The sequence below is a fragment of the Pteronotus mesoamericanus genome, unplaced genomic scaffold, assembly GCF_021234165.1.
Source record: "Pteronotus mesoamericanus isolate MK-2021 breed Mesoamerican mustached bat unplaced genomic scaffold, CSHL_Meso_final contig_90, whole genome shotgun sequence".
Lineage (NCBI taxonomy): Eukaryota > Metazoa > Chordata > Mammalia > Chiroptera > Mormoopidae > Pteronotus > Pteronotus mesoamericanus.
This window is the reverse complement of record NW_026555277.1, coordinates 35957761-35983244: the sequence shown is the minus strand read 5'-3', so window position 1 is coordinate 35983244 and position 25484 is coordinate 35957761. Positions and strand designations below refer to the sequence as shown.

Sequence of the window (25484 nt, the reverse complement as noted above, 5' to 3'; positions counted from 1 at the left end):
TTCCCCACCCCCACCTAGACCTCAGGATGGCCACTCAGAAATTCCTCCTGCACGACCCAAAAATGATACATCGGCTCCACACAGCCTCCATATGGCTGTTCAGTCTCACTTCATTGGCAGTGTGGGCTCCTGTTCTGATCTAGGCGTTCCTGGGTCCATACGGATCTGCATCTTTTGCTCGCAAGACATTTTTAAGCCTTACCATGATTTACCCAAATTGTGTACCTCTTATTTAATAAAAGACTTTACTTTTATTTCTTGGATATTCTTTTTCTCATCTAAAAAGAGAAATCACCATGCTTATGAGTGTCACAATGTGACAAAATTTGTTACTCATTCATAGCAGTGGTAAAATATTTCAGAGCACGAAACTGATTTTTCTTCCTTAAGAGAAAACAAAACAAAGAGAGGACCAAAGGGGGAAGGGGGGAAAGAATGTGCTCTAAGTAAATATAGATCTTTGCAACAAAAGAAGCTTTCCCCGACCAAGGCCCAGAGGCTGCGTGAGAGCCTAGGAGGTACAAGCGGGAACTGGAGTGAGCACGTCATTCAGTTGCCTTAATTTTTATTCACCTTCCAGTCATCTGATTGATATTGCAAACATCTTTACAACATACAAGTGAATCTTTTATCAACCAGAATATATATTGAAAGAATTCTTTCCCCATCCCTACTCCCTGTGGGAACTAAAAAAAGAAAAACAAACAAACAAACAAAAAACAAAACAAAAACAAAAACAAACAAAAAAACACAAAACAAACAAAAATATTCCCCTCCCATCCCCCATCCCCTAAGCCAGTAAAGCGATGACAACAGCACCTTGACATTGTTTTAATTCCAACGCTATCAGAAGTTTAAAAGCAGTAAAACAGATATAGTACTAACAAGAACGAAGATACTTACTGTCTAAAATGTAAACAGAATGTTTTGGTTCAAATTTTTGTTGTTGGGTTTTTTTTTTTGTCTGTTTTCTGAAAGAGGACAGTTTATTATCAATTCACAATTAAAGCAGCATGCAATTTATTATTTTTTAAAATTTTTTACGTTTTCAATTCTTGGCAACGGCAACAAATCACAACATTATCGAGGAATGTAATGCAGACTTTTTAAAGTTGTGCGCAAAATGACTGTTTCCCTTCTGGTCATGGATGTGTCCAATAAATAGATTGTAGAACCACTGTACTGTATAAACTTCATTTATACATGCAGTTCATAAAATTATTTTTTTCTTAACTGAATAATTTACCCTGTTATGTATATATACAAATAGATAATTTGTGTCTCAATATAATCTATACAACATAAATCCACTATCTTCCCCTTTTAATGGTCAATGTACATACACAGGAAGTGTCTATCCTTATGAATCGCCAGCCAATTCTCTTTTTGCTATCCATGGTAAGGGCCCGCACGTACGACTGGGTAGTTCGGCACTGGGAGTTCCAATGCCTCTTGTCTATGCCCCTGCAGCCCTCCTTTGTGTAACCCATGGGATTGCATTTGGTCTCGTAGAAGTACTGCTTCAGTTGGCCTTTCGATACAGGGACTTTTTCAAGGACCGTGACCGTCCCGCCCGACATGTCCACTGCAGTCTTTTTGTCCGCTGCTGTTACCCACTCGCTAATGCTGTCACACACGCTCAGCTCCCCGCGCCGGGCCGGGTCAGAGTGGCGCCGGACCCTCATCGACATGTTTGCAGCATCCAGATAATTTTTGTATTCCTCAAGCAGAAAGAGAAGAGGCGGCTCCAAAGGCACTTGACTACTGAGCATCACCCTGGAAGTGTACAAGTCCGCGTCCTTATTGTTTTCTTCATGGGGCCGGACTTTCTGGTCCTCATCCAACAGCTCTTCTATCACGTGTTCAAAAGTGTCAGCCAATGATGTCAGGCCTCTTGAACCTGCCTTGGGCCCATTCACGCTCTCCAGAGTCCCATGGGTTCGAACACCTGGGTACGCCAAGCTGCCTTGTCCGCGGACGTTTGCTTCTTTCATGGGGGCAGCCTTCATGCAACCGAAGTATGAAATAACCATAGTAAGGAAAAGGATGGTCATCACTCTTCTCACCTGGTGGAACTGTGGGGAGAAAGCAGAGAGAGGACATAAAACTGGTTAAGGGCTTTCTTTTGCAGGGATACGATGCCACCCATTTGATTGTAATTCCAGGCCATTCTACAGGGTAAAGGTTTTTTATGTATCCGTGATAAACTCCAGCTGCACCAGACACAAGTTAATGTCAGTAGTGTGTGGTTTAATATAAACCAGAGGCGTGCAGTGTTTTCTCCGAGATTTAGCATATAAACCCGACATTAGATGGCGTCTAAGCAAGTGAAAAAATTGTGGCTTCAAGTTTTCCTCCTTCCTCTCACTTTTGCAGCTTTTTAAGTTAAATTTTTAATGATCTCTGCTCAGGTTGTCACAAGAAACACAAAATCAGAAATGTTACTAAGCAACAACGGTAAGTGTAATCGTAACTTCCTCTTTTTCAAGTTAGCTACATGGTCCTATTGCAGGAGTGTGTCCCAGGAGGGTCTGAGTGGGCCTTTCTAGTTATGTGATACCTAGGCATGAATAGGACAACAAAATTGAAGTGAGGGAGCTATAAGGAGCCTTTCCATTGATTCCCCACCCCCTCACCGTGCCCCATAATCTATTAGAGGACTGGCCTTGTGTCATGAAGAAAGTTTACATTAGAATTTGGGGCTCTCCCAACCCCTGCTCCAGTGTTTTCCTACTACACCTGGGTGGTCATTACTGAAAATGTTTTGCTCTTTTCCAAACAGAAATCATTTTCTATACATTGATTTTAATGATGTGTCTATGCCTGGGGCTGATATCATGAAAACAATGTGTCTGCTTAAGAGAGAACTGGGAAAGTCAGCATTAACAAGGCACTGAAGTCAATTTCAAATGCCTCCCATATGCGGATCCACATTTATCTCCATTACTCTCTGAGCCCCTCGCGCCTTGGCTGTTCTGGCTCATATACAGAACCCGTCTAAGAAAGTGCATCTTCTCTTTACTGGAAATGGGGTCCTCTGAGTGTGTGTGGTGTGTGTGTGCTCTGAGTTTATCATACCTCTAAAAAGCTGAGTAGCATTTTGCACATTTGGGAATAGGCAGCCAGTGCTTCTTTCTGTACTTTTTAAGTTTCCTGGGAAGTCCCTTAACAGCATACCACAAAATTAATCTTTTCCTGTTTGCCAGAGGGTTGCTTTACTCTAAATTTGGCTCTACATCTACAAGCATGCTCTGGGAAGCCAATTAGAACGGATGAACAAGCAAAATGAAATCATACCTATAGACCAACCCAAGGTTACCGTCAGATGATGAAGGACTTCAGAATCACTTACCTGAAGCATCGTGGCCCTTGGTAGTAAGAGAAGCATCCCTCCAGCCCAGATATTCTAACTTTTGTCCTACTCTCAGATATGAAGTATGGACTTATGAAAAGACAACACAGCACATGTGCCATACTTGGCACATACACACTGTGCCAATCAGTAGGGAAAGGGACTGTTTTCTGCCCATGAAGTGTTCCTGAATAAGAAGGTAATCTGCTCCCAGTCAATATACCATACTGCAGAAATGGCTGAAAATTCTAGCCTTGAGAACCAAATGTTTCTGCTCTCCATTTTTATGAGATGACATTTTCTGCTAGTAACAGACTTTATCATTATCCTCAAACATTATCACCAGCACATTTCCTTGTAGATTCACTCTCATGCTACACGAAGAGTAAGCATGCTCAGACCTGCTTGGAGTGCACAATGGTATGTGATCAGGAAGAGCGCACCAGTTTGAACAGAACACAGATATCCAGTCTGTGAATATCTGGACTCATGAATGTTCTGGATCCTGCACTATCAAAGAAATGGATTCTCCAAGGAGGTTTCTATTCCTGGCAGGCAGTACTTACACCATTGAATGAAAATCCTTTCTCTTAATGTTTCCAGTCCAAATTAAAATAACCTAAGGGACACCTCTAATGTAGGTCGATGAAAGAATGCAAATTTAGAATATTTAACTCCATCCACCTCTAGCACACTGGTAGAGATTTGCTTTGATCAGCTATCTTTCAATATATATTTCATTAAAACTTAGATACCATCATTATAAAACATAGCATTTTATGTACCACTAAGAAATAAAAAAATACAGCCAATTAAACTATTGTTCACTTTACAGACTAGCTGGGTACCTGCTTGCAGCTGCATGCCCAAGTGTATTTCATAAATAAACTTGCTACCTCATTTCCACTATACGTTTTGTCTCTTGCCTGAATTCATCTCTCGGGAGTGAGACAAGAACTGAGGAGAGGGAGCCCTCTAACTCGAGTCTCGACAGTAACATAACCACTCTTCTCTTATCACTCTCTTAAACAAAAACTTACAGTAGTTTTCCTTTTTTCTCTACCAGATCAAATCTAAACTCTTTTATCCAGTATTCAAAATTTGGCCTCACCCTACTTAGCTATGTATGTAAGGTCTGTCTGGAAGAAAAATCCAACCACTGTTAATATAATGAGAATGGTTTGCACGACATCGATGTAACCTGGCAGCCAAGGAGAGTGAACCGGAATGTGCATGCGTGAACAATGATGACTTCACTGTACTAGTCAGTTGAGGGGGTAGATGCTGTTGAATGAGCATGTGTATTGGGTACCTGTCAAAATCAAAATGACTAAGCAAGCAGAGCAACAAATCTGCATCAAATTTTGCTTGAGCTTGAACATTTATCCAAAAGAGACTATTTGGATGATTCAGAAGGCTGCAGCTATGGGCAACTGCTGATTGGCAGCTTCATGCTGACAATGAGCCCACTCATGCATCACGTCTCGTGCAGAGTATTACTCAATGTTTCATCTCCAGCTCTGATCAGTCCAAAATCCTTGGAGCCCCATGTACAGTATTGCCTGTAAGTGACTTGTTCCATTCTCTTGGCAAACTTCTTTCTTTCTCTCTGACTAAATCTTGCTTAACCTTCACGATCTTGTTCAAATATCCAATCATATATGCATACCCTCTCTAATTACTCCAGCACATACTGTCCTCCTGCTCCTCTCAAATTCCACATTACATCTCATTTAGTACTTCATTCCCTACTTCCTTGTTAATTGTTAACTGTATTTGCTAATGATGGTCAGTCCTCAGGGGAATGATAAGCTCTCTGAGGGAATGGATCATGTCTCCTACAATGCTTAACACAGAATAATGTAATAGTACTGAGTGAAAACTTACTGAGTTTATTAAGCCAGGAGAGAAGACAGTGCCGACATCATTCATGATGTCACTTGGAAAGCAGCAGTGAACTCACTGAAATCATTAGGTCAAGTACAGGCTGTGCTAAACCCAAATTACGAGCCCTAAAGAATTTGATGGATAGCAATTATCGGCCATAAGCAATCTCTGGAGTTTCTCTAATAGGATAAAACTTTACTTGAATAATTAAGCATATAACACTGTAACATATTAACTACCCCTACTACTTCCTGTGTCCAACAGAAGGCTTGGACAGTACTCAGTAATAATCATAATAGTAAAACTTGTAATTTTCAGTTTTTTAACTTCCTCTTTAAAAATTGACCTCTTTAATAATATTATATACTATATTAGGAAATCATAAAAATTTAAGAGCTTCCAAGAGAATTCTTATGTTTTAGCCACTCAGATAAGGCTATTACACAAAAGACAAAGAGGCTGCTAAGGAAGTCGTTAGTTTATATATCTGTGTAATTCTGCTCCAATGCTTACAACAATGTACAGTTAAAATCAAGCTAGCCGCATCTCTAAATGCTAGGAAGGTCTTTTCAGCCCAACTCTCAAAATTAAATATGGTATATAGGGCTAAAAAGGAAATTAATAAAGTAGGAATAAAGATTAGTTTTAATCATGACTCACAAGTCTTAAACATTCAACCAGATGACTATCCATGATAGTGTGCTCTCCTTCTGTAATAAAAACTTGCATTTGTCTAAAAGACTAACGAACATTTGCAAGTATCACCTAACTTCATTGTTTCAAAGAGACAGAACAGGTATTGTTATCCCTATTATACAGATGAGGCAATTATGGTTCGGTGAGGTTGAGTAACCTGTCAGATATCACAAAGCTAATAGGTCATGTCTTTTTGTCTAAGCTTTTACCATTAGGGCATGTTGTCAATTTTAGAATATTCAACTGCAGGAAATAGAGGCTATGCTACAAAAGGTGGTCAAAAGAAGGAGTTTATACAATATGGACACAATATTCTGCTGTTGTGTGTATCCTGGGGCCCAACTTTCTAAAGGTAGCACCATGCAGATACTACTTTGTAGTACTTGATTAATCATGGCCTCTAAGACTATTCAACTTGAAGGTTTGATTACTTTAGTGAATGGAATTTCAGACAATGCAATCTTCCTCTTTAAAAAAAAAACAAAACACGCTTTGTAAAAATTTAGACACATTAGAATTTAGACAAATTCCCATGGCAAAAGCAAAGAGGAACCAAACAATAATATAGATAATTCAGGCATATGGGGAAAAAAATGCAAAGCTTTTGTTCAGTCTCTTTGGGTTTTGTCAATGAGCATGCAATTGAACACAGTTTAAAGATGTGGATGCTCATCTTAGTCCCATATGCAACAAGGAAAATGGTAATGTTGAAGAAATTATCAGTTAATATTTAATCCCTAACATACATGGTGCAAACCTATCATAAGACCACTTTAATGAAATCTTGCAAATCAATATAACCTTTAATTTGTGTCCAGTTTAACTATGTACATACATTAACCTTATTTTTGTTTGTTCATTCATCAGACATGGAATCTATTTTTCAAGTCTATATAGTTTAGGACATACATGTGAAAAAGTAAAACATAATGGTAGAAGCCACCCCATAAGAGTATAGATAAAATTCTATAAAGAAAAAGAGGTTACTTCTTGTTAGAGAATAAAGAATGCTTTATAAAGAACACTGCAAAGGCTAGAAAGGGTTTAAAGATACCCAGAAAAGATCAGTGGATGGACCGCAGCTTGGTTAAAAGCATGGAGGTAGGTAAGCATGGAGTACATTTCTGGAAGTTCTGGCATGAAATAGAAATAAGAGTGAATACAGTCAGATTTTGGGAGGTGCTGAGAATGAGGCTAAAGAGCCTGGACCCTGCCTTACAGGCACAAAAGAGCCGATGAGAGTTTCCGAGCAGAACGCTTCAGGAAGCCCAGTTCATCGCCGTGTGTAAGAGGACCCGAAAGAACGATAAACTGGAGGAGACAAATTAATTCCTTGATTTTATTCCTAGTGACTAGTGAACTTTAAAAATAAATATTAAGTAGTTATGTAAGTGTGGGGTTGGGGTTAAGGGCCTGGATATGTCTCTAAACTTCATTCATTCATTCGTTCATTCATGCATTCATTCATTCATTTTTATCCTGAAGTGAGTTACAAAAAGAAACATGGTTAGAGAGAGAAGTGCACTGGGCTGAGTGGTAACCATGAGTAATGCCGGGGTTGGCCACAAAGACAGCATGGAGGAAGGTGCAATGACGGCAAGAATATACACTTCATTCTAATTATTATTACACTGAACTTGGATTCCACTGCTCAGCACTTTTAATTCAAAGATCTCCAAACACTTTGCAAATATTAAGTAATTAAGACTCATAGAACCCTGGAGGTGTAGGTAACTATAATTATCCCCGTTTTGTACAGGAGGGAAAAAGGACCAGAGTTTTTAATCAACTCATCTACTCGCTGTGGTTCCCCTGATAGAAGAACAAGGTCAGAACCTCGGATTCCAAAGGAAATCTAGGCCTTCAGCTACAGGCACTAGCTTCCTCCATCCTTCTGCATTATTTCTGTAGTATTTTCTCATTATTTATATATTGCTTAGTTAAGAAGACTAAAAACAAAACAAAACAGAACAAAAACACTTCAGAATACTCAAAGAAAATAATTGGTAGTTGGAATCCATAAACAAAATGGGGGCGGGGAGAGAAGCTAATGATCATTATAGATGTTCACCTACTTACCTGAATGACCAGCCAATTGAAACCAATAAATATTTTAGTAAATGATATCTGATAATGCAGCTCTTTCAAAGCTTTAAAGGAAGTCGCTTTAAAAGTGTAGTTTTTAACCATAATGTAGTTTATGTCCAGAGTATCCGATTACACTTCCTACAAAACAGTCCTTCATACCAGAGTACTCTCTGGGCGCCCAGGGCGCTCATAGTGTTGACACTTGCAGACATTACTCAGCCTCACTAAGAGTGCCAGAGAAAATTGCTCGTTCTTAGTTCAGACCCAGAGTGATACATACATGTAACTACCATGAAAAAAAAGTATATTTCCCTGAACTGTTAATCTGATAGATAAGTTTATGTACATCTTTAACAGAAAGAACTATAGCCCTGGTCCTCTATTAACCCCCTGTATTCCCCACCCCATATCTGAAAGAGTAAGGATTTTTCTATTGGTTGGAAACCTACCTTACCCAAGAGTAAAATTAGACCATATTCTCTATTAGGATAGGAATTGGGTAAAGTGAGCTGCAATGATGGGATGAATTTTGGAATAAGGGGTGGATAATACCTGGCTCACAGATCATATTAAGACAGAGAACACCCCGTCTGGCATTCCAATCCCAGGCACAGCTGCCACCATCCAAAGATCTCTAAGTCTCCCTACATCACTAGTCCCCTAGGACACCTACTCTTCTACTGTAACTAAGGAGTAAGCCCTGAAAGCTAGAGCCACCCGGAGCTGGCAGTCCTACCCGCATCCCGACCTCTTTCTCCTCTTCTTCAGGGTAAACACTGCCCGAACAGAGCACATCTCTTGTCTATAAGGAGTCTTAGCATTGAGCATATATACAAACAAGTCACTTGCACATCAAACGAGTAGACTGTGTAAAAATGTTTTTTGAAATATATTTTAGAACTACTATTTTGTATATTACAAGAACCAAATCACTGTTAGCATTCGATTAAAGAGCTTAACCTCTTTAATTAGAATTGTTTACTTTAGAATTCTAGTGGGATTTGTGATAATGAACTAAAGTTCAGATTTAACAATGTTCTAACTACTAAATTGCCAAACACAATATATTACTTATCAAAGTCTCTTACATGATACCAGGGCTGTCCAACTCGTGGCCCGCCGGCTGCATGCGGCCCAGGATGGCTATGAACACGGCCCAACACAAAACTGTAAATTTACCTAAAACCTTTTGTTTTGCTCATTAGTTTTCATTGTTTTTGTGTATTTAATATGTGGCCCAAGACAACTCTACTTCTTCCAGTGTAGCCCAGAGATGCCAAAAGTTTGGGCGCCCCTGTTAGACTATAGTTTTCATTTAGAAGATACTATCTGCATGGTTCCATGACGTTTCAGTAAGACTTAGAAAAGTTATCAAGTATTCATCACATTTAATGATAGGGGTTGATGTCTACAGCTACTGTGAAATCAAATGGGGAAATTTCCTATAAAACAACCATGACTCTGGAAGTAGTGAGCAGGGAGAAACGAACACCATTGTAGCACCGGTATTTTTTAATTTACTGATTTTAGAGAGAGAGGGGAACATTGATTTGTTGTTTCATTTATTTACACATTTATTGGTTGATTTTTTTTGTATGTGCCCTGACTTGGGATCGAACCTGCAACCTCGGTGCATTGGGACGATGCTCTAACCAAAAGAGCTACCCAGCCAGGGAGAGCACAGGCATTTTAATTGCATTTAAACATACAGACTTCCAATTTGTAGAAAAACTGCAAATAAGAAATTCATTTTATGCAACCTAAAGTTTCAAGCTTCAGGTCATTTTTTGACTGTTACATTTATAAATTAAGTGTTCGAGTGGGGACCCCTCCAAAAAAACAATTATCTTCTGGAGGGCGGGCCTCTTGTCATACAGGCTTACCCCACTAGGTGAGTGTTCTAGGAAGCCATCTGTATCAGTGTACCAGCTGGCATTGTTGTGAGAGGCTGCATTTGGCTTCACTGAATTTTTTTTGAAGACTCTTTCAGAGAGTTTGCTCATTTCATGATGCATTATTTACACGTGCACCTGCCCACACTGCATTGAGTGTTCAGCAGTTTTTACCAAAAACAAGACCCTTGTGCCCCACCCTCCTTATTCACCCAATCTTGCCTGGAGAGACTTTTTTTTGTTTCTCATGGATGAAAAAAGCCCTCAAAAGGAAACATTTTGCCAATGTGGAAAAGGTGAAACAAGCAGCAGAAGCACTAAAAATCATCAAAATCGACAAGTTCAAAAACTTTTGAGCAGTGAAAAAAAAGTCTCGATAGGTCTATTGCATCAAATGGAGGGTACTTTGAGGATGACTGAAGTTTAAGCATGGAAGGATAAATAAACAATTTTTATAAATAAATTCCTTTCTTGGAGTCCCCCATCATATTAATGCAATTCAAATTTGTTACTAAAAGCACTACAACAAAAGGAGAAAGGTATGGGGCCTGAAATAAGTTTTAGGAAATGTACATATGGAGAACCTCCCATGCACGAAGATTAAATGAGGCCTGCCTCTCCAAGTGTGACCCTCGGGCCAGCAGCCTCACCTAGGAGCTTACAAGAAATGCAGAATCTCAGCCTCCCCTCCTCCACTCCACCCATCCCATCCACCAAATCAGAATCTGCATTTTGACAAGATTCATTTTCTTCAAGGTGATTCATATTTTTATTAAAGTTGAGAAGCATTGGACTAAATGATAAACAGAAAGGAAATAAAAGGGTTAAAGTCACACTTAAATACTTGGTCCATTTCTGAGCATACCATAGACTTTCCTGTCATCTTTCCTCCAGGGTTCACCTTGTTTTATTGGGACACTTATTATACAGGAAAAATAGTTTTGCTTTGGTAATGCTGTTAAGTAAAATCTGGGTTTCCTTTACGTCCACTGGCTTTGGCCACTATTGTGTTGATACTGTAAAGTGCAGGATAAACCTGTAAACATGATTAACTGAATGAGAAGTTATAGAATACTACTAACCTAAATCTGGACTTCCACTCAATCACTAATTTTATCTCAATGCTATGAGGCAAGTGCAAGCATAATTGGCCTCCCTGATCAATCACACAGTGTAACGTCACACAATCAGAGTCACATTGGAAATGACACGACCAGTTACAGCAGGGGGTAGATTTCCAGGCACATTAATTACTTGCAGCCGGATGTCTCTGATCCTCATGAGTTCTTTCTATCCCCAAATGGGGAGACAGAATCAGGTAGAACTGACTCCTCCATTCATTGGAGATTCTTTTATTTCTAGACTTATCCTAAAACAGATCCTCTTATCTCCCACCAAGTACCATGAAATTAAAAATAAGGAAGAAGAAAGGAAACTCACAAAATAAAACAGCAGCGGCAGCAACAGCAACAAAACCCTAAAATACATTAGTGTAATTATGAAGCATCAAAATCCCCTCTCCAACGCTACTGTCTCTCTACAGGCAACCCAATTTCTCAGTTGGGTTTCAACATTTGGGATCAAGACTGAAGTGCCAAAGTGGTAAAAGGAAAAAAAAGCTAAATTTCTAAAGAAAAAGCTAAATATTTTTGAATTGAACAACCGTATGATGGATTTGAAGGGGTAGTTTCATAAACAGAACTGGAAACTGGTCCAGTAACCTTTTTACAAGGTAGTTTCCAAAGGCCAGAAGTCCCCAGGCTCACTAGCACAAATGCAAATGACTCCTACTGGGCACTCTCTTAGTGTTGCTGCTAAATCATTTACAAGTGGGTAGGGCTGAGATGACACAGAACACTATTTTCCCAGGCAGTATCCCAAGTATTATTGCGTTCCACCTTGAGTCCCACATAGTACAGATGTCAACACAGCTAAGGGACTGGCACCTCCAAATTACGAACATGACGCACCTACGCTAACAGGGGATGTTGTGAAACCATCGGTGAGCACTAGCTTCAAAGTTCCTGGATCCAGGAATAAGCATGCCCTGTAACATCATCACCACCACCACCATCATCATCATCATCATCATCATCATCAAATAATAAAATAAAGCAAGGGTGACACAGTGCATTCTTTTTCCCTAAGGGAGAACATGTGGTACATCTCGGAGACCAGAGAATAAAGGGAATCCCTTTTAAGAAGAGAAGTTTGCCATAATGTGGAGATTGGGACCCAGCTATAACAATTATGATTAAAGTAATAAAACAGGACAAAGGAAGAAAGTGAAGACCGGTCTGTCCTATTTCAGCCATCTTTTTAGAATTGGCCACTTTGAATCGACAGGTTGCTTTCAGGGTGTTGCCACGAGGCGCTAAGGGAGCTCTCCCAGCTGGGAGCCAACACCCACTGGACCCGGGCACCACACAAAAACACTCCTAATGGACCCCAAGTGGTGGTGAGGCAGGCCTTTCTCAGTTTTTCCAGATGGTGCTCCTGAAATTTTCCATAGCCAGTGTGTTCCTGTGGTTAATTAGTTACCTGAGCAATTTCCATTGTAGAAAGAATATTTGTACATAATTAGAGGTAGATTCAAACTGGAAGGCTCCAACATCATTAATTCAGAAGGGCTGAACTGAGAATGGGGTGGCTAATTCTCACCTGATGAAGAGACCTCTGTAGATGTAAGCGTATCCTCTGAAGGACACGGAACATTAAACGTAAAAGAGCAAAAGAGAGATGAAAATAGGTAGGGCGAGAAACTGGAAAGGGAAGTTGCTTCTAGAGACCAAAGAATAGCATTCCTTTTAAAACTACTATCAAGAAATCCTAGGGGAAAGATAAAATTAGTGAGAGAAGGCTATTAGCTCTCTGTTGCTCACCTTGATGAGACCATTTTCAGGAATCAGTTTGTTAAATTCCACTGAAGTGCAAATGCACACACCACAGCCATTCTTCTGGGATGCACAGTCATAGCATACAGAATAGTGTGGGCAGATGCCAAAACATGTGTAGACATGCAACACTTTCTGTAGAAACTCAGTGTTCTGAGCGTTAACAAGGATTAACCTGCACACAGAGAAAACTGGTGGTTCCACACATCTAGTTGTCTTTCGGGTTATTTCTGCATCCAACTCTATAATTTCTTTTAATTACTGGAAAGCACGGGAAGGTGCTCACGGTGTGTCACTTAATGCAGGAGCAAAAATAATGGAATATTTCCCTGCTCACGGCCCTACCCCAGACCCCAACTCTTCTAAGTGTCCCTGTTCATGTGAATAGCACGAGTAAGCTGGTTTCCAGGCCTTGTGCATAATGAGCCATGTGGACCCTATTCAAGAAACTGGCCTGGCTCCAGAGCTACTATAAAATACAAGGAAAATATTAACATTTCAGATGACAAAAGACCCATATGGCTGGTCAGAAAATATCCACATCACTTAAGCCAATAGCACGCACCTATCTGGAAACATTCAATTCTGTGGTTCCACAAGTACCAGGGCTGTGAGAACATCTGTTTGTCTCTATCCCTTTTCACTAAACATTGATTCCTACAGAAGATATGCAAACTCAAAACACCAATATATTTAGTCTTAGCCATGCAGCAAGGCCTGTGTTTCTACACAGTACCCATAAATAAGCACAGCATTGGTGGTGGTGTGTACGGAGGGGATTTTGAAAAACGCTCAGGGAAGCTGGATACGTAAGTAATATCAAACTTCTCCTCGTGTTAAAAAAATGGTTTAAAATAATAGCCAGCATGTATTAGCTATGCTGTGAGTAATCTAATTATCCACAGGTTATGGGGGTAGCTGTGCCCCAGAGAGGCAGAGTGAATTGCCAAAGACCATACCTCCCGCATGTGGTGGAAAGGGAATTTGAACTAGGGCTGACTTCCACGCCTCTTTCCACATGGGGTCAGATGTGGATGGGGTGTCTTATATTTTGAGGCAGGTCTACTTGGCAGAGATATCCTACAGACTTTACACATGAATTATTTATTTAAAGCAAAGCCCCTTATGATCATTCCTGATAAGCAGTTTGTTTCCACAGTTTCCACAGAGGTTGAATATAACCCTCATGTTTCTACTTTACTATCCTCTTCCCAATGTTAACTGTTCCCTCAAGGTACCGACCATACATGAATACGTAATAGGGCATAGTGTCAACACTATATAAAGGCAATTCGTTTGAAATGTCAGAACACTGCCTCCCAAGAAGATCTCTTCGGGTACTGAGACAGAACCGCATGCTGTTCGGACCAGTGGCCACAACTGCCAAATCCTCCTGTGTCAATGCCACGTGAGTAAGATGATTTCAGTCAAGACCCAAGTGACATAAAAATCTTTCTTTCCATACCCCAACCTAATCCCCTCAAAGTCTGGAGGCCTGGTACCCTAGGCCAACCCACTTGTGACCAAATCATTTGTCCTGTAATTATTATTCAAGAATAGAGCCGGAAGTCTGAGATGTCAGTAAAAGAAAGGTATGGCGAGAGAATCTCCAATTTATTCAGAAGGGGTACTTCAGGCAACTGGTTAGGACCGCTAAGGACAGATGGTCCAGGGTGGACAGAGAGCATGCCTCACAGACAGTGTCAACGAGAGCAACCGAGTCAAAACAGCCAAAGGAAGAAGGGTCACAGAGTAGAGACCTCACGTGGGATTTCTGCCACCAAACTGGCTCCCAGAGACCCTTGGCATGAACAGCAAAGGCAAAATGGACCTCACAGCCAGACTGAGTTGATGGGAAACAATATACCTGGGCTGACATCCTGAGTATTTGTGGCGGGTTAGAGGATGATGGCACAAAAGACAGAACGCCTTGCCTCTGCGCATAGCCGGCCCGTGGAAGAGAGCAGGCTTCTAGAAAAGCAACTGCAAGGAGCCTGAGAACAAAACTGGAAAGGCCTGTTGTGGAAGCCTTCACAGGAATTAACAAGGGAAAATGTCTCTCTGTCAGTGGCGTGTCAGCCAGCGTCTGGCAGTCCACCCTTGCACCCAGGAATTACTTCTGGTGAAGGCCAGATACAGTCATCAGTGCAACTCCCCAAGTGCACCTGGTCCTTTAAAGAGGCGTGGCCTTCCTCTTTAAAGGGGCCCTGTCAAAAATCCTATGAAAAAGAATGCCTTGGATCACAGACCCATTCCTCCTGGCTCTCTCTGCTGAGCACACCATCCTATGCAGTGAAACTAAAGGGGATTTTCTTCTAAAGAGAGAGCCCTGTCCTCAGAGAAAAATAAGGTTGAAAATCAATCCTTTCAATGACGATGGTAAGAAGTTATGTGAGGATGATGACTTGGAAGATATGCTTTTCAAATGTGGAGATGTTATCTAGGTACAAGTCATGTTTTTATAGGATACCCTCTTTGTACAGTATAGGAAACTGTCTGGCAACTTTAGGGAGAGAAATCTAGCAATATTGCATCATAGTTAAATGTTGGCATTGAGCCCTGATAGTTTTAATTTATTCTGTCAAGTACTCATTACCTCATTATAAATCTCAGGGGAAGTGCAAAATCATTCTTTAAAAGAGCAATCCTTTGGGTATAAAAGTTCAAGCTTACCAAGACCTCCTCTGTGATTTGGGGCGTATCTCTTGACCTTGGACCTAGAACTTATGTTAACAGCGAGGCAACAAGAATCAAAAGCCTGGTACACAGTGCACTGTGGTGGTACAATATCCTTTTCTGTTCCAATAAACACTGTCGTGCCCTTTAGATCTAGGATTACTGGTTAGGTGAATAATGAATGCATGCTCGACTTTCCATTGCAGGAGATTCGGCAAGTGGCAACGTGGGTCCGTTCTATGTGTGTCACTAGAGCTGGCGTATGCCCCTGGCCCAGTGAGGCAGTATTTCCATTGGAACTGATGGCCACACCAGCTCCTCGAACAGTGTAGTATGCCCACTGCAAACCAGGGGCAAGGTCAGACACTAAGGTGTCATACGTAGGCGTTCGCCTCCCATCTCACCTTTGAGACCAACGTGCACTCGGTTGGTGAGGCTGGAGAGAAACAGGCATTCTCAAGCACTGACGGTGGGAGTACAAATCAACCCAGCCTTTTGCAGGATAATTAGGCAATATCTATCAAAGTTATAAATGGATCTTCCTGCTGACCCAGCAATTTCACTTCTGAGAATAAATAAATAAACGTGCAGATATAGGTAGGTACACTTGTAAAAAATATTTATAATACACACACACACAGTAATTAATTGCAACCAGATATATAATAGCAAAAATGATGAGAAATATCCCAATTTCCAGCTACAGGAAAGTAGATAAGCCAGAGTACGTACTTATAGTAGAAAATATAACTGTAAAGAGCAAGTTAGCTCTCATATATTGAAATGAAAAGCTCTGTGAAATATATTGGTAAATGATAAAAGATGCAGAACAATGTCTGTATGATATACTACCTTTTGTTTAAAAATGGAGGGGGATACTATGTATCATTATTTATTTGTATTTCCATAAAACACACCAAAGTGTTCACAAGACACTCATACAAATGCCCATGTATAGATGGTATGTGTTGGTGGGGGAAAAGGGTGAACAAGAGGCACATGGGGCAAGAATACTCACTGTAGACTTTTTACTACTAGTTTGATTTTTAAATGATGTAAATAAATTAACTATCAAAAAATGACCACATTTTAAGAAATGTTTAAGCCAGTGCCTTCACTTTTGGCCCTAAAGACTGTCCTGCACTGCCATGATGCTACAGACACTCAAGAGATTTACACCGGGCCCTTTGCTCTGTGTCCTGGCGGTGGCTACAATCAAGAAGCCTCGTGGGTGCCATCTCAACTTCTGGGACATTTCACTGGAAGAAACCGGTACAAGGTAGGACAGCTGGGTAGAGAGAAAACCCAGCTGGGTAGACAGCTGGGTAAAGACCTGAGTTCTAGTCCTACCTTTCCCAATTGCTATTAAGTTGACCCTCTGAAATGGCTGACAATTGTCCATTTTTAATCAACAAAGCAGGCCCATTCACGGGTGCTCCTTCATGGGTGAACCCATCCAAGGACCAGCCGCCTCAGCTCTGTGATGAGGATACGGCGTTCTTGCCCTGCCTGACTCCCAGCGTCTTGCCAAGGGTCAAGCCACGTGAAAATGGGCTTTGTGAAGTGCAAAGGGCAACTGACAAAAAAAACTGTTGTGGACACACCACCAGTGTGCGGGGTGGTCCCGGCCAGACATGGTAGGGGAATGAGACTCATTCCCAAAAAAGTGTCTGGCACACTGAGATGGTGGGAAGGAAAGAAAACTTCCAAAAGATGGAACCTAAAGATACATAGAAAACATGGGCAGGCTGACAGCGAAAGACCTGAAGAGGCAGACGTGACGTTAAATGACTCCACGTGCGGTCATCTGCAATTGAATATCCTTCAAATTCTGTAAGTGTAGCAGGGCCATTGGGGAGGCATATGTAGGAGCAAACTTTAAGGATACAGATGTGAATACAAATGCAAAATCCATGTTAAATAAATGATCTGAAAGAACGGCCCTTATGATCCTTGTGATCAGTATAGTTATTGGAGACATGTGCCTGTCACACACAGGTAAGCCTCCAACTATCCTCCAAAATCAGATGCAAACATCAAACACTTCTGAAAATGTTCCTTAGGAGACCTTTTACCCCAAATTTAGAACCTGACTGAGAAACCACTCTTTTGAAAAGGTAAAAAAAAAAAAAAAAAAAAAAAAAAATCAAAAAAAAAATCTCATCTCCATATGTAGAGTCATCTGGAAAGCAGACCTCCTGTTAAATGGATGGCCAAAGCTGCACGCTATGTTAAACTCATGAAAATCCTAGGGTGGCTTTCCTCATCTTCGGAAGTGAAACATTCCAAGAGGCGGGAGGTAACCACAGGCGGAAGTTCACTGGAGGTGCCCTAACTTCGTACTGCTGTCTAGAGGCCTAGTTAGGAAGCCAGAAGTCAGCATATGGAATACAGAAAAAGAAAGCGAAGAGCTCCTTTCTGTTGTGATGAAGGAAGGTCCTTGTTCAAGCTGTCCGGTTCCAGCTGGGTCTGAGTAGGTTACACAGTGCAATGCATTCTGGAACCACCTCTAAATAAAATGGTGGACCTTGACTTTAGGCCATGCTGAGACGCTAATAGCCCCAATACCTTTTTGAGTCAAATACAACATCCTATCACCTGCAGCTTCCTGTTTCACAGCAGACCATGTTTCCTTTCAAAAATTTTACCAGGATGCTTACCCCCTTATAGTATCTCAAGTCAGTTTCTCCTCTTCCACAAAAAGCTTTTTAAACTATCTCCGATTAAACATAATACATTCTTCATGGACATGGACAACAGTGTGGTGATTGCAGCAGGGAGGGAGATATAAGGGAACTAAATGGTAATGAAAAAATGCAATAAAAATTAAAAAAATAAAAGAATAAAAATAATACATTCTATTTAATTAATGATTTATTTATTCACTTAGCCTAAGTTGTAAAGAATGTACCAGGTTTAGATGCACTTTGCTTTTAGGAAAATTATTTTCAAGGCTCCTTCATGGAAAGAGGGAATAAATTAACTTGGTAATTCTTAACAGATTCTTCAAATAACTGAATCCTGGGTTTAAATCATCAATGATTTTTGAATATAACAAGAATCACAGACCTATGGAGGTAGGTGCATTCCCTGTTGATTATCAGTATCTTTGGAGGGAAGTGTTTCTGTCTTACTCCAAATGGTGAATTTTATATGGTTAACCATTTAGTTAGAGGTTCAAGATCAAAAGCAATTCTTTTTAAAAAATGCTTATGGGAACACAGGGATAATAAGCTGACGCTTCCAAGGTATATGTCAAGGTCAGGAATAAAGGCTCATGTTTCATCAGCAGAGTTCTGATCCCTCAGTTGAAGCTGAAGGTCATAACCAGCTATGTTTCTGTCATTCCCTCATGTGAAGGAAACTCAGGTGTAGCCCATGCTTCTTCCATGAGGGGAAAAAAAACCCCCCACAAATGTTCTTAAAGCTCCATATCTTCCTCCTTTCCCTTCAGAGCTAGAAAGATCACGCAATCTTCTGTTGGTGGGTTATCTGTGAAAGCTTTTCTTTTGGATGTCAATTTGTCAAACTTACAGCTGAGGAGAAGTGTGACTTAGCCTTTTCCTAAAATTTACCTTTTAACTTTTTGTTCATTTAACAGACATTCTCTGAATGCAGCTACCAGAGGACACTAAAATGAGTGACAGAAACCCTGCCTTTGGGGACTTCCTTGTTAAGAGGAGGGATGGAGAGTGGATTATACACCTTAACCCACAATTATAATTCAAGGTAGTAGAGGCTATATGACAAAACGTACAAGGGCATTCCCAAAAAGGAAATGAAAAGGGAGGCAAGAAGAAGGTGACAGGGAGAGGAGTCTGTTGGCCCTGATTTTTGTACAATATAAATCGTATTTGTAGAGTAAAAGATTGTACTGCCTGATCTGCTAACCTCTTAGCACCTACAAGCCAAAAAGCAAGGCCTGTCTTGAGTACCAACAAAGAGTTCAGTGTTAGTGACCTTTTGGGAGTCATAAGCTGGAAACTAAAAAGCTCATGAACATGAATACTTACCTAGAGCTGATTTCTCATTCAAAGTGCTTTCCTAGATGAGTGTGATAACACTGGAATCTGTTTCTTTTCCATGAAGGAAGGACATGTTGAATTATTTACCAAGTACCTATGGCACCAACTACTTTGTATGCTTCCATCAGTTAGTTGTCTCTGTGCTATGGGGACTAAGATAATACAGGTGACATAGTTTTTGCTTTCAAAGGGTTTACCTTTTTAACTGCAGAGTTAAGACTCAAATATATGGGAGAGAAAAAGCTAACTTGAAGGCTAGCTTCTTTGAGACGAAGACCGTATCTCATTCAACTTTTTAAAAGTGACCATTTATTCAACTTCCTACTAGTTCTTATTTGGGGTAACGATGCTTCCTCCCCTGAGGATTCTGAACTAAGATCAGAACAGAAACAAGTTGCCAAATGGGAATCATAATACAGGGTCAGCCTCATGTTAGCAAAGCTGTGTTAGAAAACACAAGGGGGCCTGTTTGCTACTGTCTCAAACCAAGGCCCTGAATCCCACAGAAATGGGGGCAGAAAACTGGGAACTGAAAAGAGCAAAGATCGTGGCAGGACCTGTGGGAAACCATCCCTGGGTTTACTGCTTACTGCATAACGGCTAGAATGCCGAGAAGCCAAAAACGTGGACGTGGTGGTCCCTCAGGGAGAGGGAAGTGCAGTGGTCTGTTGCTTTGGTTTACATGCCGGAGAGTCCAGCAGATAACAGATCTAGCATGTCAGATTACTCGCTCCTCTTCTCAGGGAAGAGAGCAAGTAAGAAGGAACGGGAGAAGGACCCAGGATGCTCCTCTGACAGTGCTCTCCTTTAGGTAGCAAGCCCCTTTGTGGAAATACAGTCATGGGCGGGGGGGGGGGGGGGGGCGGGAGGACGATTTCCCTTAACATTATTCTAGGCATAGAGAATATAAATAACTTGCCCAAAATCACAGGTCTAATAAGTGGTGGGCCTGGAATTAAAACCTACTCATCAGGCCCAGGAATGCAGGTACCATAGGTACTAGGCCTGGGCTGCCTTGTCACAAGATTCTATTTAGGAAATATTTCTTTAAAGTCTGACTATCCCGAGTAGGATATTCCAGAATATTTTTCTAGACTAGAACATCATATCCACAGTCACAGAGAAGACACCTAATAATGATTTAATGGTTGTGCAGCTGCTTATATAATTAACTACTACGTTGTGAGATATAGACCAGAGATGACCTAGGAATTCAGACAGGCCTTGTTTATTCTGGGAAGGAGTCTTTCTAGAGAAAGCAGAACTGGAGCTGGGTCTCCGAAACTAGCAGGATTCAGATGAATGAAAGGAGGAGGAAGTAATGAATAAACAAATTAGACTCTGAGGATTACAACACAACAGTTTTGGTCTTGTCAATTTTGACACAAAGTGAAGCAAGTTTATGCAGAAAGCAAGCTGATAAAGTCTTTAATTGTCTTGATAATAAGTCATAAAAGGTGCTCTTTTAGGGCTGGAAAGCGCCAATAATGCCGAAATCCATTAAGCATTTACTATGCCAAGCACTGGTCTGAGCACTTTTTTACATGTATCAACACACTTAATCCCTACTACTACCCTGGTTAAGAGGTGAGAGCACAGAGATATGAAATGGTCTGTACAAGGTGACAGACCCAGTAAATGGTAGACCTGGAATCCACCTCGATTCCTGGGCCCAGGAATGTGGTCCCAGACCTTTCACTCTAATGTGTAAGTTTCTGATTAGGAAGTATCTTTTAAATCAGAAGAATATGTTTAGCAGTCCTCACTCTCAAAGTCTCTAAATTTCTGATTATTTACAAGGCTGCAAATCTCTTCTAACCATGCTGTTATGCAAGTACTAGGACAATAAAATAAATGATAAGTCTCTAAATCACAGGATATTCCCTTTATTTGGCTTTTAGTGCAGCAATTCTCACTTTCCTGCACATCCAAACCACTTGCAGAAGTTTCTAAACATCACATAGACACAGGTCCTCCTCGGCCTATGAGTCTCAGGAACTAGAATGTGATATCTGTATTTTACAAAAAAATTCAGCTCTATTTTATGTACTCCAATTGTTCACTCACCAGGATCCTCAGCTTTAAGCAAAATTACAACTTTGAAGCTCAAGGAACAAGACATCAAGCATTATACATTCTTTCCCCCTCCTTCAAAGAGTCCCCCCTCCCCCCACTAGAAAGGAAACTAAATTTTAAAAATTCTTAGAATAAACATTTTTTTTTATCTTCCCATCATCATTTTCTTCCTTGGCACACAGAAGTTTGCCAGTCTCAGCTCTAGGGAGAGAGTAGATGACAATATTGGCCTTCACCTGGGCCAGGCACTCATATTAATGCCTCAAGGGTTAAATATGGTTTCTTTCTTGAATACAGCAGGTCATGCTTGTAGATAGCCCGAGCAATGGCAGGAGGGCTGGGGTAGATGTCACTGGGCTGTAATCCTCACCCTGGTGAATCTTGGATCAAGTTATTTAGTTACTCTGAGCTTCAGTTTCCTCATCCATTATATAGGAATAATGCCTACCCCATCTTTTTTCAAAGGTTTTTTGTAGGATCAAATCAAATGACACATGTGGGTGCATTTTTTAATGCATGGAACACTAGTCTTTAGACAAGATTATTACTGGAATGTGCAATCTTGTCTAGATAGGACTTTAGCCAATAAAATCATGCAGGAATGTTGGTTATGACAAACCAACTGAATTTTGGTTTTAGTGCCAATGCTACTGCGGTACTTTACCAGAGCAAGACTTTATAACCTCTGATCCTGCTTGGAACAGCAACGGTAAGGTCCTCTAAATTTTTACAAGAGGCTGATTCAGAAGAATAATCACAGGCTCTAGAATAATAGACACTTCCAAGTTTTAAGAAAGTCATTGCCAGGGCTGTGAAAACCAGAAAAACATACTGGTATTTTAGGAGAGCATTTAGGAAAGGTTGCCCCTGCATTGCTTCTCGACCGTTACACATCTATAATCATTTCTAGAAATCATGCAATGGGAAACATTTTACCCAGGATAACCTACTTTAATAGGTTACCATTTGTGGATACTCCGACAAAGCAGATGAAAACTCTCAAAGCCAGGAAATGACCAAAGGACTGAACAGGAGGACTGTCGTTTAGACGGTAAAGCAAGGAAGATTTAGGACTTTGGGATTTCTGCTTGTTGATTTTTGATCTACAACAATAGTTCCCCAACTGGGTTTTGTAGAATGTCAAGGGGCCTCTTGCAAGGGTCAAAATTGGGGCGAGGGGGAAGGACCTGATGTTCCAACCTGTAATTCAACTAGAAGTGCACTGCCTATTCTCACTGGCGTCAACATAACATTCTGGTAGGGGAAAAACAGTTCTATAACTTACTTACTAATATGTATACTACTGCCCTGAAGGTTGTGTCTATCCCTCTGATTTTGTCTCAAAGAACAAAGAATGCAGTGGTCTATGGCACTATCTATTTACCACTTATTCTTACTGCTCTGCTCAGGAGTGAAAGAGAAGGCCAGGAACATGGCTATGTTTGGTGTGTGAAAGAAAATGGGGCCTATTTCCACTTCCTGTGACCTGTGATTTTTTTTTTTATTTTGAGATTCACAAAGAACTATGTAAAAATTTGCTTCTTTGTTAAATGTTGTATATCAAGAGGTTAAACATTTCTAAGTTGATGATGCCAAATTGTGCTCCAGTTGTATTGACATATTTACATAATCCATGAATACCGCATACAGATTCTTACTTACACACATATTTGAGCAAAAGCACCTCTTGAGTTCACAGTGAAAGGAGACCCAAAGGATTGAAAAGTGGTTTTTAGTAAACTCTAAAAAAAAAATACCATTACAAAATTTAAACATGTTTTGACTAATGTTTAAGGGCAAGATAGTATTCACTAAACTGATTTTTTTGCCTTCTTTTCCTTAGCATAATCATACAACCAGCTCCTAGTAACTGAAAGTAGTCTCACAATTTGTTTCTTTAGGGGGAAAACACACAGGGTTTATAAACACTGTCAAATGAAAGACAGATTCCTGAATACTAAGAGGCTCAAACATTTCCTTGTATTTAAGGGGAAAAAAATCCATCAGAAAAGCAGTGGTCCAGAAAGGTCTCCTCCTACTGTGGCTTCTATCAGCATTACTACAAGAGTTCCTCATGAAATAGCCTGAAAAACAAGATATTGAAGACAATTCTAATAAACATTTTTGTTGTCTTATTTTGAACACAAAAATGATATCTGAAAATTAGAGAGATAATAAAAGATCAATCTCTTCAAAGGGAAATGAGTTCTTCCAAAACATTACAGTCTTATAGTATGGGCTGAAAGTACTCCAAGAGTTTGTTCAACAGATTTTTTTTTCTAGACCAGGCCATTTTTGAAGTCTATGAAGAGGTGACAGAAGCTTTATATGGGAGAATCAATGGAGTTCCTTATCAAGCGGCACCCAAAGAAAGATGGCTCAATACAGGGGGGGGAAATCCAGCTAGCCCAATGCCTGGTAGCCACTGGACACTCAACTAATGCTTGATGAATTAAAGAATAAAAGAATTGTTTCCTGTGTGTAACACCTTTACTTCTTTTAAAAGAAAAGCTTTGAAACAAGAGGAAACATACATACAGCAATATAAACTATGAAATATACCATGTACTCAAGGGAATGTAAGTAGTACGTTGTTTGCTTTGTTGACTGACAATATGAATACTTGAAAGCAATATAAGAGATCATAAACAATAAATATTTGTGAGTACCTGGTGTGGGCTAGGCATCTTATAGTCTAAAGATGCATTTTAATGACATCTCCATGTTGGTTAATCTCCAACTGTTCTTACAGAAGAGCAAAATAAGTTATAATAAGTTATTTAAAAAAAAGTAACTCTATCCATGTTGAAACCTGATGGGGGAGGAGTCAATTTCTTTGACAGTTTATATTTAAAAAGACTCTGGAAAACTGTACTATCTGAAGATTTTTATGGTTCCCAGAGTGGAAGGTGAATTTTGAAAAGTTTTGTTTTTTTTTTTAGAGTTCAGCTGCTGAACTCTAAAAAAAATCTAATATCAAAATTTAATTTCTTGAGCAATTTGGGCATCTGAATCTAATCAGTACTCTTTTTTTTTCCTTAAACACTCCCTTCTATCTGATTCAAAATAAAAATAGCTACTTTTAAGAATCCATATGTAAGTACAGAAAAAGTAAAAGTACTTCACTTGCAAAGAAATGAGAAGGATTTCTGAGACTCGATTCATGATGCTGCACATATTTCAGGTAGAGGATTCAAAGGCAAAATTATGTAATTGTCACCATTTGGATTATATGTGAACTAAAAATTAAGAGCATACCTATGACATCGGTGTATCTGAAAAACTTAGGAGTATAAAGGTACTGGTAAAGCATACCTCACTCTTACCTCCCACATCAGTATGTAATCCTTTCTAAAAGGGTTTCAGTCTCTGTTTAAACATCTATTATAGGAAACTGACCATATGCCAAAGGAGCCTCTTTTTTTCTTTGTTAGACTATACATCCCCTTAATAAAATGCCTGGCATGCAGTAAGCATTCAATATTTACTTAATTAAATGGAACTAAAAGTTCTTCTAGATACTACACACACTGCCCTGACCAGTGTGGCTTATTTGGTTGGGTGTTGTCTTGCAAAGCACAAGGTCACCAGTTTGATTCCTGGTCAAGGAACAAGTCTGTGTTGCAGGTTCGGTCGCTGGTTAGGGCAAATGCTGGAGGCTGCCAATCGATGTTTCTCTTCCTCTCTTTCTCCCTCCCTTCCCCTCACTCTTAAAATCAATAAGTAAAATCTTTAGATTCTACACACTGTACCTAAATTGGTATCACTCGTCCTAGATCTGCTCTCAGGGACAAGGAAACCAAACCTATTCCGTCTTCCATAGGGCAGCGCTTCACATTTGTGAAGGCTGTCCTCCAAGTACAGATGTCAGAAACATATCACACGCGCTGCCCTTGAA

The 25484-nt window shown here is 40.2% G+C and overlaps 1 protein-coding gene across 3 annotated transcripts in view; it reads right to left on the bottom strand.

Annotated features, from left to right (window-relative positions):
• Positions 1-972: 972 nt before the first annotated feature.
• BDNF (brain derived neurotrophic factor) overlaps positions 973-25484 on the bottom strand; it is a 52004-nt gene continuing 27492 nt past the window's right edge. For all 3 annotated transcript variants that reach the window (XM_054585974.1, XM_054585975.1, XM_054585973.1), the window contains exon 2: positions 973-2075. In XM_054585974.1, the coding sequence (XP_054441949.1) occupies positions 1311-2054 (744 nt within the window). In that variant the 5' untranslated portion in view covers positions 2055-2075 and the 3' untranslated portion in view covers positions 973-1310. The remainder of the gene's footprint in view (positions 2076-25484) is intronic.